This window comes from Aplidium turbinatum, chromosome 2 (genome assembly GCF_918807975.1).
Source record: "Aplidium turbinatum chromosome 2, kaAplTurb1.1, whole genome shotgun sequence".
Lineage (NCBI taxonomy): Eukaryota > Metazoa > Chordata > Ascidiacea > Aplousobranchia > Polyclinidae > Aplidium > Aplidium turbinatum.
In genome coordinates, this window is record NC_137473.1 from 37378014 (window position 1) to 37396184 (window position 18171).

The 18171-nt window shown below is 35.6% G+C and overlaps 2 protein-coding genes across 2 annotated transcripts; both read left to right on the forward strand.

Annotated features, from left to right (window-relative positions):
• Positions 1–243: 243 nt before the first annotated feature.
• On the forward strand, positions 244–6212 carry LOC145765165 (uncharacterized). The gene is made up of 7 exons (XM_082576940.1): positions 244–779; positions 1237–1367; positions 1630–1900; positions 2712–2824; positions 3334–3506; positions 5152–5287; positions 5476–6212. Exons 1-7 carry the CDS (start codon positions 602–604, stop codon positions 5668–5670), a joined length of 1197 nt encoding a protein of 398 aa, XP_082433066.1. The 5' UTR covers positions 244–601; the 3' UTR covers positions 5671–6212.
• A 1280-nt stretch (positions 6213–7492) lies between these two features.
• Positions 7493–13923, forward strand: LOC145765370 (putative uncharacterized protein C7orf78). Its single transcript, XM_082577183.1, has 4 exons — positions 7493–8137; positions 12606–12702; positions 13033–13172; positions 13644–13923. The coding sequence occupies exons 1-4, from the start codon at positions 7595–7597 to the stop codon at positions 13764–13766; spliced, it is 903 nt and encodes a 300-aa protein (XP_082433309.1). The 5' UTR covers positions 7493–7594; the 3' UTR covers positions 13767–13923.
• Positions 13924–18171: the final 4248 nt, after the last annotated feature.

An 18171-nucleotide genomic window follows, 5' to 3' on the forward strand; every position in this document is an offset into this window, starting at 1 on the left:
ACACCCTGAGAACCGGAAACAGAATCATCAGTATTTGCGTTAGAGGAGGGAAAAAGCAATATCTCCGGGTTGGAAATACTTCCAAGTAAGATTGTATCAATCTCTGTTGATTCGAGTGGACGGAGGGTTAAAATAAACGAAATATATCAGGTTTGCTAACTTGGACACTTGTTCAGAAAACTAGTTAAGAACTTCAATAATAAAAAAACTGTGAAACACCATACTTTGCTATTCTGTTCATTTGCAAAGTAGGATAGTTGCTTTTGGGACAGTGAAGCTTCGTTGAATCTATGGTTTCATTTTTTTTTTGCAGATAGTTCTAAAAGTGATATTTACAGTAGATGTGAATGCAAAAAATATGCAATAAACCAATTTATCTATAATTTAATTGTTTAGTTTTTATTTATTGTATGATTGTATTTTATTGAGCATTTTATGTACATAGGCCTACTGTAAGTTAGCGTGCAGTAAAATCCCATAATAATTTTTTACGATATTTAACATGGAGACTGTTATTAGGCTGCTTGAGAGTTAATTCATTGTATAAAACTTCCATTTCTTTGCGTCTGTGTGACAGTGTCCTTGAACTATTGACTTCACGATGAGATGGACCATTTTGGTTTTGGTGGCTTTAATAAGTCACGTGAAATCCCATAGTTGGATAGCTTGTTCCGATTATACAGAAAAGAATGGAGCAGATTGGGATCCCGAAAAATGTCGAGGATTTCCACGATCCGCAGCAAGATTTGCAAACAAGAACGCCTTTGGCCTTGACAGAGGTGAGAATAAGAAGGTCGTTGCCATACTGTAAAAAGAAAATCTTTTAGAAAAAGATTAAACTTAATCTGAATAAGAAAAAAAATGTGGAGTCCAAAAACTATAGGCTACTATTGTTAAGAAACTTTTCGAAAACTAAACTGCGCAATAGCCCTGAAAATCATAATGTTATCAATTTCGTGTTTTTTGTTTTATTTAACTTGTTTTTCGTGTCTTTTTTTGAGCAATGTGTTTTTCTATTTCGGGTATTTTAAACAATTTCACTCCTATTATCAGTTCTAAAAATCAAATACAAATTCGTTCTGTAGCCCTGATATGATGAAAAACGTTTGGTTTTTTTACTTTTTAAAAACAATGTAAGAATTCATCAGAGTAGCCAAATAAGTCTATGAAAGCTCGCTTTAGTGCCACCATTATCATCGAACCACAATATTATTTGGTTTTAAATTCAATCTACAGGATTTGATTACAAGCCAGCAGCTGGAAGCCCAGGATGCAAAACAACTTACGACCCTTCAGAATATACAGATGATTACGCAAAGGCCATATATTTTCCTGATCAACAAGTTATCCTGGCTCACCCAATGAAGGTAAACGAAGGCATTTCAAATAATTAAATGTTGAATTTTTGTTCTTGTGCTTTGCCTATCTGTGGTACAAAAATTGAACTCTCTCCTGAAACTATATACTTTTTGTTTATAAGATTTAAATAATTGTAGACTTCTCAATAAATTCCTAAGCATCTTTGGCAAGAAAACATGCAAAAAAAATTGTTTGCGCAAAGCACTTTTTGAGATCTTTACTCTTTCGACATCCGTGCAAAAAGTAAAATTTAATGCTTTAACTTTTCAGAATCATGGAGCAGATCCCGGATGTACGAGTCCCTACATCCCCGACAGCGGAAATGCAATTTACCGAGGAAAGGTGAATACAGACAAGGACCAAACGTTCGGTTATTACAAGAAAAGGCTCGTTGCAGACTTAGGGGTTTCTCCAGTTGGTGCAAATGGTGACGTCAGCAAATATCCAAAACTTGGTTATCAAAACGCTCCTCACTTCTGCAAAGACACAGACAAATCGATGGGTACATACTCGTTCAATGTACCCAAAAATCTCAAACCAGGTAATGTGAGAAGTAATTTAAAGGATCTGCTTAGAAATGTTTTAGTTAGTCAGATTTAGGCTATTAGGTTTATATTTTTAAAATGGGTGATTCGTCGTACTAGCAGTAATGACTGATAAGTCCCATAGAAAATTCCTTTTTGATCATCCTTTTTAGTTTACAAATTTGTAATGGATTAGTGTATGTAACGTCACTACTGGTAAAGAGTAAAATGAGTCGCAGGTTTGTATGAGCCCAAAAAGGCCGTAGATTTTACATTCCAGTGCGAATGTGTATTTCAAGAGCAAAGTCTAATAGTTTCTGATTATATCAAACCTGAAAAGGCAATCTTACGTAGCCTTTATAAATATCTATGTATAGACTTGATGATACAAACCCATATTTGCCTTCAATGTTAAAATTGCATTCAAATAATGAATTTTAGTTATTTATTAAATATCAAATGCTAAAAATGTTTAAACTTAAATATCACTTTAATTTTATGTTTTTACATAATCACGTGAAACTGAGTTACTGTATGTCAAACTGGGCGGTAGCAATTAGGTTCTATCGTAAAGGATTAAAGTTTGCTCAGCACGATAGACTGCTTCAGGGTAACCAGTTTTACGCATCGACTCACATTCGACTTTCATTCTCTGCTTTTGCATGAGAACAAACACAGTAGGGGTCATTTTTAAAGTTCTTGCTATGCTGGTAATAAGACAGAAACCACTCCGCCATTGACTTGTACAATGTACAGTTGCCACGATAAAAACAAACTATTGTATCTTTTTTCCTAAAAATAGCTTAAACAGTTTGATGGTTTTTGCAGGGGAATACACTTTTCTGTGGAGATGGTCTTTCAATGGCCCACAAGATATTTACGCCACTTGTTTCGACGTTATAATTGCTGCAAACAAAAAAGAAAGAGATGAAATGCTTGCTGTGAGTTGATAAATGCAGATAAAAGGCTGGATTTAAATTTTCCTTTCAAAATATTCTTAAATTGCTTACACATTCTCAGCGATGCTGTTTGAATAAACTAGTGTATTTAAATGCTTCATGGCCACATGAATGCTTTATAAATCATTTTATTCAAATTCTAAAGCAGTCATTATAGGCACAACCTGCATGGGAAGTTTTCTTTACAAACTGTTTTGCATTGTAATTCATACAAGTAGGCTGCGTTCAAAATAGACCTGTAGTGAAATTTTAAATCGTTGGTTTAGCTTTGTATTTCGGTGTTCCTGATAAACATATCAATGCCACCTTAAATTAATTATATTAGTGCGATACAGTTTTGTTTCAAACAACTTTTAGAAATGCATTGAAGCAAAGTCTATAAATCCCCGTTTTAAAAGCCCTTTGTTTGTCGTTACTTTCATTCGATGGACTAAACTTTTTTTCACCCTGACGCACTGTTCTTCTTTAGTGTTGTGATTTGTTCATTGCAGAGAAGAGAGGGAGCAAGCTTTTATGTCGCATGCGGAGGAAAAACATCAGATAATTCACGAGGAAGCGAGACTGGCTGTGATGACATAAATCTTCCAAGACCACCTCCACCAGAACCTTCCCGCCCCACCCGTCCTGGCCGTCCTCGACCACCAGGTCTTCCGCTACCCCCAAGGTCAACATATATACTATATTGTGTCTACAAAATTTGTAAATGTGGCCATATTCAAAAATTATTTTTATTTTACCTTAATGGGGTATTGGGGGGGTTAATTTTAATTTCAACTTTACTCTTGGTTTTAGAATACAACAGGACATTTTAAGACCTGAAAATTTTATAAGTTACAGTCATTTTATCATGTTATATGTTGTATCATAAAATTACTGTTTAGACACTGTAAAAAGTTTAATGACTAGATTTGTTGTAAATCATGTCCAGGAGTAGGCCCAATGCATGTAAATTGGCGATGGATGCTACTATTGCTAGAACAGTTAGTGGTGGCAATCGCCTACATTTCATTATGAAACAAGTCAAATGTGCATCTATGGATAAAAGGTGAAGGTAGTATCCATGGCTGGCTGAGCTATGGAATCAAGCTGTCTGGGTTTCCACCTGTGTAGGACTACAGGTTAACCAAAAATCGTGGTGCCAAGCTCTCCTTGGCTTGTGGGTCCAAAAACAATTGGAGAAACACAGTAGGTTTCAAGAAAAAACAGTTCATTTATTCATGTTGCCTTTTCTTTGCCTAGAGTGCGATGCCGTGCATTGTAAGTGGCTTGAAGGAAAGACCTTCTGAAAGTTCACTTTACAGGGTTAGCTCATTGTGTATGTGTAGTGTCCTTTGGGTAGAGCATTCTCAACAACCACCTCGTGTCGACAATCATCCATTACAACAACTTGCTGTTAAGAAGCATTTAAGCAGCAGCTGTCAGTCTGGGTTTTCAATTGGTTGTTAGTTGTTACAGCAAAAGCATACCAAAGGCAAGTCAATTTACGTTATTAAATAGAAACCAGCAGATGAAATAGACATATAGATGAAAAGGGATTGAGCGGAGAATCTCAGATTGAGGGCTTAAATCGAAAATGCAAAGTAATTTTTTGCAGACAGAAGCCAAAAATGTTATATCAGTTAAATCAGTCATCATAATAAAACAAGTTAAAAGCGACTTTAGCCTATTTTTTGAAACTTGGGTTTTAGAGATAAGGTTTGGTCAATTTACGGCGGCTCAAATACAATTGCAGCTTCATACAAACTGCTTGCATTAATGTCACGCTTTTGCGCATGAGTATACCCATGCGCACAAATTGAAATGACCACTTTACGGTGTTTTACGATGAACCTAAAGCCAGAAAAATGTTTACGGCAATCTTGCAACATACTTGAAGTGTTTTGGTCCGTTTTAGTACCGCAGCAAACAATATTTGAACTTTAAATGCCATAAACAAAAAGTGACGTCCATACAATATATTTGGCATTTAAAGAGAAAAGTAATTTTCGGTAAAGGGAGTTTTTGGACGGAAATTTCAAAACTTTTTTCCAGAAGTCTTAGAATGTGCTGTGCTGTTGTATTCTAAATTAAGTATTTTAAACGATTAACCTCTCCCCTAACCTAAAGCACATTGATCTGAAAAGAATGAAGAGAAGCTATGTTTTCTAGTTGAACAACATACATCGCACAATGACACACAAGAACGTCCAGCACCACAACGTTTAGCCTAAAGTTCACTTTGGTGAAGATCCATGCTTAATAGCACTAAGTCATATCAGACTACCAGCTATTTGTTACCTTTGTTACAAATGGAACATTTGCTTTTTTAGACCACCACCGCCGCCTCCTGGTAAAGCCATTTTCAAAGTCGACCAAATTTCTGGAGAAATCATGTTGATCAAAGTTGAGAATGGCATCAAGAAACGTTTTGTGTCGGTCAATTTTGGCTGTCCAGTCCACGCCAGCGTAAGTTTTTGTAACAAGTCAGATAAATTACCGAAACTGTAGGTAGGTAGGCCTACTGTGTTGCTAGTAACCTTTGACATTAGGTAATTACTGATTTTAAACTAACAAGGTGTTGCGCAACATGTCACGAAATGTTTGATTTTATTTCATAAAGCTTTTACTTATAACACTACGTTTTATTTTTTAAGTTTTGGAACGCTCGTGTTCTTATTGAGCACAAACAAGAAGTTGAAAAGTATCACTTTGCCGCCACCCAGTATGATTTGGTACAAGAACAAAGAAGCCACTTGAAGTCGCGCAAAATCTACTTTACCGCAACCTTTGAAATGGCATGCAGCATTGTTACTCAGCCCCCAATCGCCTACATTGTTATGGAAGAATAGATTTCACTTCAATAAATATTACTTACTTTCCGATCAAGCAACAGTCTTGAATTTTTAATTCATTTTGTTGAAAAAAGTTGCTTATTAAAATGAACATATACATAACTGATGTAAAAAGAGACGTTTAACAACTTTAGACTTCAGTTGGACAAATTCTGTCTAACAGTCTAAGCAAAGTTTACCAAAGCAAAATGGACAACAACAAAGTCAGAAACGAAATAGAATTCTTTTTCCAATCTGTTTATTTACTTTGGGCTTCAGGTCTATAATTTTATCATCTCAGAAAACGCTGCACTGACAATCAACTATAATGAACACTCAATGCAATCTTTGCGTCGTTACAACGTTAATGAATCAAACATTGGGATACACCAGATTTTTGACCAAACAATTTTGAAATACATTCTTGTTGATTATTGAAATTTACTTTCGAAGATGGCATTCGGCTTCTGATATCGACATTGTAATATTGCTTTACGTATCAACTATCAGTACTATTGTTAACAAGTCGTACAACAAATAAATATCTAAAAAAATCTTTACCAATGTCCATCCTTCAATAGAATGATTGACTAATCGAAAAAGTCTTTATCCTTGGACTGGGGAACAACTCTCTTGAGAGATTTTGAACTACCGACGCAATAGCAGGCACCTCGGCCACTTGAGCAGTTCTACTTGTGGTTAAAATGTTGTTGCTCTTAAAGTTCCGTTTTACTGGTAGTCGCCAAATGGGAAAATGTCCTTGAATTCTGCTTGTCAGTAGTATAGTAGCCTTACACGCTGAGAGTAACACCGTCGCTTGACCTTTTCGTTTCGTCTTTTGTAAATGCAAAGGTTTTCACTGGTTTAATTACGCAATTACTAATAACTGGTGCTTTGTTAATAGACTCGAATAATTGTTCTTATATGCTAATATGCATTTAGTTTCATATTACTGTAGAGTCTTCTCTTACTGATAATAACGCACAAAATTACATCGATTTTTACAACCGTTTTAAATTATTGTATGCATCACATACAATCTAATTGAAATTTAACTTTACATCAAAAATGCTTCATTTTGCTTCACGTAAAACTAAAACCATCAAGAATGTAGGATTATCATACCTGAGCCTAATACAAATTTTAGCCTATGTTTGGCTTGAGGATAAATTTTCCATCCTATCAAATAAGTGAAAAAGAGAATTAATATTGGTTATTGTTTGGGCATCTTTTATATACTCTTTACTCACATGCGTTCCCTTAGGTAAAAATAAATTTCTGTGACAACAAAGTAAAAGAAAGCACAGTACAATAGATATCGTGGTTACACAATTGACAGGCTTTTATGCTATTGTACTGGTTGCCGTTTTGTACTCAAGTCATTGTTGAAAGTCCTTAGTCTCGTCAAGTAAGTTGTGTGGATCTTTCTCAAACATGTAAAGGGTCGGCGATTGAAAAGCAGGTACAGAAAGAAGGCTAATGTTTCAACCACATAGCTTATGTAGTTTAGATGCTGATAAGAAAACTAACCAGGTGAAAAATAATCCTTGGGTGATGTAGTTACACCTACTGCTTGCCGAATGATTACGTAAAAGAACATATTTTTATCAAAGTAAAAAACAACAAAAAGTATATTTAAATGATTAAAGAGACTTTGACAAAGCGGTGATTCTATAGCTTTCATGTCAGAGCATTTAAAACCTTTTGAAATGGGTTTACGGTTCAAGGCAAATCGTTTCTGAGCAATCTTCAAAAAAAAGACAATAGTTTAATGTCATAACAACTATTGTATATTTTGTATGGCTAAGCATATTTTATTTAAAATAAGTTTCAAAAGAAATTGAGTTGTTAATCTGATTATGGTCATTATTTTTTTGATAATCAGAATCATTTTTAAGTCTTTTCACGTAAAGTTGAAAAGTTTACAAGCGTTTAGCCAAGAATGTCGGTTGCTATAGAAAGCCTTGAAGCCGGCATTGGAAAAAGCCGAACACAGAACGTTACAAGAACGTCAGAGTTTAATTTTACTTCAAAACTAAAATACGATTCAGAAACTTCAAGAATATTTCGTCGCAGTCAACTTTTTAATGTTCCAGAAAAACAGTTATCCTTTGACATTTGGACCTTGCAGCCCCCTGATTTTAATCCCCAGGCGTTTGAATCTACCCCAAGAACAGCAAGAGAAGCTGTTAGACTTTCAAGACTTCAAAATGCTGCCAAACTAAAAGCGCAAATTGCTCCAAATGCTAAAGAACGTCGAAAAAATGACAGAAGACAGAAAGAATTGTTCAAAGAACTTGAAGAATTAGCAATGAACAAACAGCGTGCTCAAACTTGTTATGATTTTCGATCTAAAAAAGATAAGCCTGGTTTAAAACTAAGATTTAAAAAGGAAGATTCACTACAGGCGAAAATCAATTTTGCAAAGTTTGGAAAATATAAACCCGACGAATACGATATGCCTCAGCCTCACGACTACAGACAGGTAAGCATTATGGCAACTGATGCGGTAGCCACTTTAACTCAATGAATTAGAGCAAAATGTCGGTAGTTCTAATTTTAATCTAATTTGATAAAAATTAAGTTTTACTTTAATAGTAATTTTAATCTAATTTTTGTCCAACAATATTTTTTGGAAAATGAACGGAAACTGTGCTCTTATTAACTTCATGCAAGGAAAAGGCAATAAAACGATCAAGATCAAAGTTTCATTTCATCGTGCGGCGAAGTCATTAAAAACTCAATTAATTTTATCAGTTCACTGCGTCACAATGTCCGATTATGGTGTAGTGGTTTTGGTGCTGTGATGGTGGAATGACACTTTGATCCAGAGTTACCACACTGGTGTTTTTATACAAATAAAAAAAAGATATGTGACAACTGCGTCAAACTAATTCTTATCTAGTTCTAATTCTAATCTAATTTCTGAAAACTTGGTTAACTTTAATTCTAATTCCACACTGATTTGTAAAAACTTGAACAACTCTAATTATAATTATATTCGAATTTCAAAAAGCTAAAAAAATTCTAAGTTAGTTGTCCAAAACTGCATTTATAACAACTTTTGTAAGAGCCTGTAAAGCTTCGAAACTATCAATCAATCAATCAGAAGTACAGTGAGAATAGCGTTTCAACTAATCAGAAGTTAGCAGTAGAACAGAGAAGAAACGCAAATAGTTCTGATAGAAAGTAAATAAAGTGAACGTTCTGTCGAAGCCAGCGTGGCCTAGAGGAATAGGTCTATGGAATACATTTCGATGACCTGGTTCGATTTCCACCCCTGTTATAACTCTTTTTTCTTTTGTAAATACCAAACAAAGTTGAAAGCACGGATTAACTCTCTGGATGAGTGCTGGAAGGGTCAGAATTGGACGATAGCTACTTAAACATGTTCTGATCGGTTGACGATATCATTGGGTCTTACCGAGAATTGACATATTAAAGTGGCTACCAATCGAAGCAATCAAATGTTACATGAATCATTAGATTCTTGAACATTCGTGATTAAATGATTGAAAATAATATCTAGCTTAAATCTGCAGAGGACATTACTAGAAGAAAAATCGTGTCATACCGTACCGTAGAACAGGGATGTCCAGTGTCCACCCTTTTATTATAGTTGGCCGCATTGTCACTTGAAATAATTTATTGGGCCGCAGAACCTATTAAATTTCAAGAAAAATAGGTACATAAAAGAACAAATAAAAACCAGTAATTTCATCTTTGAAAATAGGAACAAATGACACACACATAGAAAGAAACAAAAATTTATTGCTACAATATTTTGACATTGTTTTCCAGCTAAGATGTTATCAACATTTGCATTAAAAAACGTTGTCTTGATTCTTAGGATGTTTGCTAAGTGTTTGTCGATCAGTCTGTTTCTTTCTGCAGTTTTTTATGATTATCATGGATGAAAATAACTGCTCGCGACAATATGTGCTGCCCCACATGCACAATAATTTTCTGGACAAACTAACTAATTTATTAAATTGATTACATGAATGTAATTCTTTGTAAGCTAAAACAAAGGAAGAGCGTGTTCTCTATGAGAAAGTTTTCAAACTTTCTCGACTTTGCAGTTCAATCAGTTCAAGTTGGAATTTGGGTGGCGCTTTATCACACTGATATGAAACTGGGTCACTGAATAATTTTTATTTAATTTCAACCTTTTTGAAGTCAGAAAATCTGACTGTGAATTCTTTGAGCAAATCTTCTATTTTACAAGCAAACCAGTAATTCACATAACTTAGCATATTTTTTATAGTTTACAGATCAGTCTTGAGCTCTTTCAGATAGACTACAAAAATATACAATTGCGCCAGCTTTCAGTTGTGCTATGAAAAGTTTTAATTTCCTGGTAAAGCTACTTATTCACTCGAACATTGAACTGCACAACTAGCCTTTCCCTTGTAAATGCAAATTGAGCTCAGCTAGCATTTCTGTGATGTCAACAATGAAAGACAATAAATAATTCAACCATTTTTCATTTTCTATCAAATTCACATTTTGTTTCTTTTTCTTCATGAACTGTTTTTATGTCGGGTAACAATAATTGAAATCTTTTTAAGGTGGCTGCTCTACTTAGCCATCGGACTTTAGATATAATCGGACTTATATATAATCCTGTCGCTTTCATACTATAATATTACTACGCCCCTAAAAACTGATTGGTACATTTGAATTAGGCTAAGATTCAAAGTTCAAAATACTACTTGGAGTGAAAATGATTAGCGGGCCGCACAAAAATCTCAGGCGGGCCGCAGGTTGGACATCCCTGCCGTAGACCCTGCAATAAATGACAAGGATAGTTTAAATCTTTTTTCACAATAACTTCTTTTCTGTTTTATTTTTGCAATGATCATTGAGTTGTTCTTGTTCAACTTCGGTGTCTTATGACAAGAGTGAGAATAGATTACATCTTGCAAGCGATTTGCACCCAACCATGTTTTCTCAGGCAGTACAACTGTATTTACACACTATGTTTAATCACTGAATCTGGGCTTGAAGTCTATAATTCAATTTAAATTAAGACAAATCTTGTTTTGCGTATTTGTTCAATAACGTTGTAAAAGAACAACATGTTTCATAAATGGTTAAAAGAATCTCTGCATGTCTTAATTCGCGGCTGGTAATAGGCTATAGCCTTACTGTACAGTAGGCCTACATTGAAACGAGATTGTGGCGCCCGAGAGCTAATTTTCTCTGACGCAACGCGCGTCACTGTGACGTCATGTCGTATTCCAGAATCTTCCTTCCCAATCAACAAATACCGCGTACTTTCGGAATGCAGTCTTGTAATTAATCTTTGCATTGTGCCTGAATTGCAGTACCACTGTATTTCAGCGACTAGTGGATCCACCGTTGTATTACGTTAGATGATCGCATGTAGAATTGGCAATGCCTGTGGATGCGCCTCTCCAATTTAAACTAGAGTTCTCTTTAAGCAACTGCAACTATGATCCTTCACTCTATTACTATACACCAGCTCAGTGGCCGAGTGGTTTCGCCTTCGGCTCTGGTGCTGGTAGATCTGAGATCGATTCCAGGTCGGGTCAAACCGAAGACTTTAAAAACGGTACCGATTGTGTTCTATCCTGCATAGCGCAGTGAGAATGAGTCGGGTAATAATGTGATAACATCGTAAACCTGATATAAATTAAAAATGAGCCCTGTCGCTAAAAGACCTTAGCTGTTGTAGAGCGACAATAAATAAAACCATAACATTATTATTATTATTATCTATTACTATACTAGACGATACTGTTACTCTATTGCTATACTAGACGATACTAGACGAGACTGCTATATTAGACTTTACTATACTTTACTATGCTGTTCGAGACGATTCGAGGATTAATTAACTCAGACTCGCTATTATTCTATTTGTAATCAAGGTGCAGTCGTAAACGAAGTTTCTTTTCCCCAAAGTTGAAGTTCTTTTTGTTGTGATGAAGTTCCTAATGTAGTACGCCAGCATGCTAGTATTTCGGTAGTGGGATTGTCAATAGTTCGGTGTTTTCTTTTTGCTATGTTTGGATTTCTGTTCTTCTGGAACTAGTGGTCAAGTTAATAAACAACGCAGTCTTAAAGAATTCTATCTTGTGTCAAGTATTATTCCGTCAAGCCAGTCAAAAGATAAGACAGTGAAGAAGACTATCGTGTCCTGGTCATTCCTCGCCAGTTCTGATCTCGGTTCTGCCCAGGAATGTCGCCGTCAGCACGGACGGCTGCATATGAGCGCGTGCTAACTACCGCGTCCGCTACAAGATAAAGCATAGGTCAACATTATCCAGTTGAGCAAGCTACTGTTTTGCGAAAGATTTTTGCCTGGTTGTAAGCTACGTAAAGATAAATTTTTTTCGAAAGACATTTTGAAAAGATTTGTAAGTTATTCAATTTCCACGCAACTCACTATCTTTGCTTCATTTATTTCTTTATGTGCGTTTCACATGACGGTAAATGAGAGAGAATCACTATTACTGCTAGAATTACTGTTACCTTAAACCTTCCAAAAAGTGTGAAACAAATTGCCAACCCCTGGGTTTAGCACACTACCTATCGTATTACAGTAACAACAATCATTTTTTGCGCCCATTGTGATAACATACAAATGGAAATTGCAAAAGACTTCACAGTCATCGAGTCAACTACTTTCATGGTGACATGTCATGAGGTGCTTTGCCAAGACACAGATGCGGGATTTTGTGTTGTACCGTGCCGACGTGTTTTCGAGTGTTGAGAAAGAGCGATCATTGTTGCGTCAGCATTACGAGTGATGTGCAAGCTCTCATCCTACCAAAATCAAAAATATAATCCTATTTTTTGAGTCTTGTTTTTTGAGTCATTTAATGACAGCTTTCAATGACAAGAAATGATTCGCTTTGTACTGAAAAATAAGTCCTTAAAACCCAAAACCCCCATTACGCAATCTAATTTAAATTTTTCTTCAGTATCCACCATTAAAGCTACTGGGATTACCTGAATTCATCACAAGCTATGAGAGAGATTGCTATGGTTTAAAGTGCAAGAATCGAGGTCTTGGAATAAGTAAGTGTTTTGCCGTATTATCAATAATCATTAAAAGAACATGAGTGCTTTTTGCAATTATTGTTTGTTACTGCTCAATGCTCAAGGTAGCTTTGCATGCATGAGTGTGATGTAAAAATATAGTTAAAACTTTACTTTCCAATTTGATGCTTTGGTCATCAAAGAGATGAAAATGTAAATAATAATAATAAGAAAATAACAAAAAAACAAACAATGAACAATGAACATGAAGATTACAATTTTAAACTGCAAAAGTTAGACCTGATTTTAACATGCCACATCCGTTTAAGTCACTTTCAGTTGCTGCATTTTGTTTACTTTACCTTTCAGTTGAAGGAAGGTCTGGGAACTTTCTTCGCCAAGTTGCCGTTCGCACGAAAGACGAATATGCTATGCCAAGATCTCCAAAGTGGGATGAAGAACTAATGCTTCCAAAGCTTCCGTTTCCAAATAAAATTGCTTCCTATTCGGTATGAAGGAACACTCCTTGCTTTGTATATTATATGATGTAGTTTTCCAAACGAGACATTTGTTTTGTTGTTTTCGCATTTGAAACGATCATTATTATAAAATAGTGTGTTTTTTAAAATCGAAAAAAATCTTAAAACTTTAGAATTTCTCACCACACCTGACAAATGTAACGTGTATCTGCAATTTCACCAAAAATTTGAAGTGTAAGTGTAAAAATATCTTTTAATTTGAGTATGCTACATTCTTTAAATTTAAAATATGTGAATATCAAACAGAAGGAAACGTTTTGAAAAAACTTGGTAGAATTTTGCTCAGGGTTAACATCAATCTCACAAAGATTTTATTAGATCAATAAATCAACTTGGTAAACAAGCTTGAACTTCAATATGTTAGTTTTGAAGCTTATAAGTTTGGCGATTTAGAATTTATTGAGGTGTTGCAAAAAGTCTTTAAATCGTTTTGTTTCACAGAGACACCCTCGTACAGACAGATCTGCCAGAAGCGCTTTCCTGGAACGGGCAGAAGAGATGATGGAGAGGAGAAGAAAGGAAGTGCAAGAGTTTAGAAAAAACACTACAAATCTTAAACTTTAAACTGATGCAAGAAAAATCTGTCTTTAAAATATAAAGAATTGGGTTGTCAAATGTGTTTTGCAGTCTTTCAGGAAGCATTATTTTAAAAGAAGGAGAACGTTTGAATTGATTTGAATAACTTAAAAAGTTTTTGTTTTATTCAACATGAGAAAATTTTGTTAAATCAAACTTTGGTTGGTCAAATGTGTCTGTTCAGTATCTAGGAATATGATTTTTGTTTTGAATGCGACACTAGCCTATGTATGGGAGATAGCGCAGCGGATTAGGCGCTCACTTTCTAACCATTCAATCCTGGTTCGACTCCCGACTTCAGATGGTTGTTGAAAAACACTGCTCACCTCTACCCAGTGTTTAATAAATTGGGTGGACGTAGTTGCTGAAGGAAAGGCAGCCTATATAAGCAAATTGGCTACCTTACTTACGTTTGTATTGGCAGGGCCGTGTGAGCATCATCTGGAGTCCCCCCGAAATCCGCTAGTGTGGCCCTATGTTTAGTGATTGCTCTTAAAAATAGGACCAGAAAGCGTTTAGGGCCCCAAACTCTTTCAATGTTGGAAAAAATTACATTCATTATTTTAGCAAAGAGTAAACAACTTTTAAGATTTCATAGAAACAACAGTTAATACGCTATGCCGACAATGCAGAAAGGGATCTAAAAAAAAGTTGGGAAGGACCAGAGTTTTAACAAAGTAAAATTTATAACATAAATAAACAATACAATGCAGAGCTTATTGCCCAAATATATAAAACAGAAAGGAGGTGTGGAGGGCTTGCCCCCTAGAAAATTTTGACAAATATAGTCTTGTTTTGGTCACTTTTTAGACATTTTTAGGAACAACATTTTTTTTTTATCACGATGCACACTTTGCATGAAGCCTAACCAAATTCATCAAATTAAAATTGGATTGGGGTAGAAGCTTTGCTTAAAAATTATTTTAGGCTACCTTTTCAATTTTTTTATTCATAAACACAGAAGGATTTCAATAATTTATTTTTTGAAAGGTATAAGTGTGTTATAGCCTTTCAGCGGGTTAGAACTTTGAAAATTTTACCTCTGAGATGTCCCCACCTTCACAGATAACATTTTCACTTCATACCCTATCTCGATTAAAATTAAAATTAATCAATTTAATTATAATTAATTAACTAGGCTTTTTGAGTCAGCAATGTATACTTCGAAATATTGCAAAGTAAGCATCAACATGGGTTATCTGCTTCTATGAGTCACGGTTTTTAGCTAGCTCACCCAGTGTCGTCAAATTGACTTCGGTCCATGCCTGGATGTTGTCATGCCATCGCCTTGGTGGTTTGTCTCTTTCCGTTAACTTTATCTTCCATGCAGATTTTGCTGACTCCGTATTTTGATCTTGTAGTGTGGCCGAATGGTTTTAGAATTTTTGATTTTATTTTTGCCGTAATTGGGTTTCGTTTCGTCATGATCAAAAGGTCTTCTCTTTCCAGTGGTCAAGTAGGCTTTTGTTGGTCATGCTTCTCATGATGTGCTTTTGGAAAGTGGTGAGTTTTTTCATTGTTGTGGAGATCCAATTTAAGCATTTTAGACTGTATAACACGACTGGTAAAAGGCAAGTGTTGAAAATGTTTGATTTTAGTTTGATTGTGCTGATAGGCTACCATGATATTTTACAAGCCGCCCTGATTCCATGCTGGCTCAAGGCAGGATGGAAGAGAGTAATTGATTTATGTCTCTGTCATTAGGATATTGTTTTACAGGACTAGAAAGCTCTCCTGCTCTGGTCAGTGGGACTACGTTTTGTCAGGCCTCTACCTTTCAACCAACCTGGCTTGGGTGGCCCTTCCAGAAGCAGATACTCGGCCAGAACAGCTCTAGAGATCATTGAGGCGCTGAAATCTTTCACCACGTTAAGGTAGTAGTCCAAGAGAGAGCAGTGTTTACTTCGAAATATTGCATCATTTTGTTAGTTTTTTACGCACAAAAACTTTTCACTTCCTTAATCTTCAACTAGCTTGCCAATATCGCCGAAATGAACAAAAATTCGTTGAGCGAGAGAAAAATTTTTATGAAAAAAAAATTGTAAAATTACAAGCCAAAAAACGCTGCACAAACTAAATATGAGTAGGCTCCTAGTTAGAGGTTGGCCCCCAGTCGGGGGTTTGGAAAGCAGTAAATATAGCCTTGCATGATGTAATTATTTATTTTTTAAACAGTCAAAAAACATTAGACAGGCTAAAATGAGTGAACCCTTAATCAGCCGTGTCCACCCACGGCCGGGGGGTAAGGGGTCAGTTAACAAGGCTCTGAGTATAAGGTAATTGTGTGTCCGATGCTCCCTCAATGACACGCAGTGTAAGACACAACAAAAGTGACCAAGTGCGATAAATGAAACTCAATTGAAGCTTAAACGGAGAAGCAAAACAATTCATAGTTAACAGACTCACATACTTGAAATGCATCAATTAACGCGCTTGGGAGTTGGAGTATCAAAATCTCGGACATTTAGCACGTTTTAGCATTTCTCCCTGACGTAGATTTGAACACTAAATTCCCTGACATGTCAGGGAAAATGTTCTGACGTAGGCCTATAGCAACCCTACCTTAGTATATTATCAGGTTAGTATAATGACAACCTGCACGTTTTTGGTTCAAGTGCAATAATTATGTCTATGCTAAACCGTAAGACTAATCGCTCACAATTTAACTTCACAGCAACTGCAAAACAGGCCTAACTGTAACACTCTTTCAACAACTGGAAATGTGACACATTCGTTTGCTACAAATCCCTAGCTGCAACACCTTTACATAATTCACATTTTGCAGAGTTTGATTTGGTTTTCTGCACCAAGTTTTTCCTCAGTGGTTAACCGTCCGACGCAATATCAAGTGGCGCTGGTTCGGCTCTTGGGTTGTGCGCTTGAGCAACGCATTTCAGTACTGCTGTCCATTCAACGGCATCTATAGTGGATTGAATAATTCACAGAAAAGAACACTTCAAGAACTATCGGAAACTTCACTTTGCCGATCTCGGTAACCGGTCTTGCGTCAATGGTTTAAAGCCTCTATAAGTCTACAAGTATGTGAAACTGCCAGGCTTAACCTATCAAAGGCTTTGTCAGACAGAGATTTAAAAAAAAACCTAATTCAAACCAAATGTGTTACCTGGCACAAGAAAGAGTTAAAAAGCCTATGTATGCCAATGTGACTATCACATAACAAAAGATACGATCATAAACTTGTTTTCCTATTTAATTGCATGCTCGGCTATGCATTATCACTCCAAAAAGCTTCCCTGCTCTATGCAAAAAAGGAATATAGCTACAGTTGATATCATATGCAAAGTCTCTGGTGATTTGACTTGAAATCAAACAGGGGGCTATCAGAAGCAATGGTAGTGACAGGCTACTGACTAGTTGCCAACAGAGCTTGTTTTCAAGACATTTTTGATACGGCATTTCCAAAACAACTCAATTTCTACATTATTTTAACGTTGTTTAATAAATATGCAACGCAAAAAAAGCAAACTGCTCATAAAATCCATGAAAAGCAAGACACACACTAAGCCTAAAGATGTTGTGAGAGTTTTACAATAAAACAAACTCGAAAGAGTTTGTTGAAGCGTGTGAAGTGGCAGTTGCAGCAGCTGGAAAGTAAAGCAGAACCATCTCAAAAACATATTGCAATTTGCAATTCGTGGACATTCGACCCTTCAAAGACTAACCGAAAAATTGTAAAAATTGACAGGATAAAGAGAATAAGGTTAAATGGATGATATCAGTCTACATGCCAAAATATTGACAAAGAACAGCTTTTTACTGCGTAAAGGCAAGAACAGGTTGATAGATGAGTATTATGAGACAATTTTTCGAAATACCGAAGCCTATAGTACTCTCACCTTTGCATTTCTTAATTGCAGTCCTGCACCATTTCAATACAAAAGAAAAAGAAGACTCAATTTATTTTTAGATTCTGAAAAGACCTGTAAGCTATCTCTGCGCTTGTAAAACCAATACCTAAGTAGCAGACATTAGAAAACGTGTTATCAGCAATACTTGTACACTCACTCAACTTTTTTTAACGTTGCATCTATGCAGTGCGAACATCTGATTATCCTGAGTGATAATTACTTTGTTCAATTGTGATTGTACTAAAAAGGATTCATTAGAAAGTCAAGTGATTGACGAAAAAACAACTGATCCATTTTCTATGTCAGGACTGTGATAAAAAGTTTATCTTCAATTCGGTTATCGTTTTGCTATTTTCATTTTATTTGTGAGATAAAATGTTAAAAATCATGAGCAAAACTAAAATTAGATATGTTATCTTGCATTAAAAAGGTCGTTTTGAGTTACACGAGCAGTGACCAGTTTTCCAGACATCAATAGTTAATTAAAGAACATTTGATGAGTGTAGTTAAGTGCTCAAGTCACA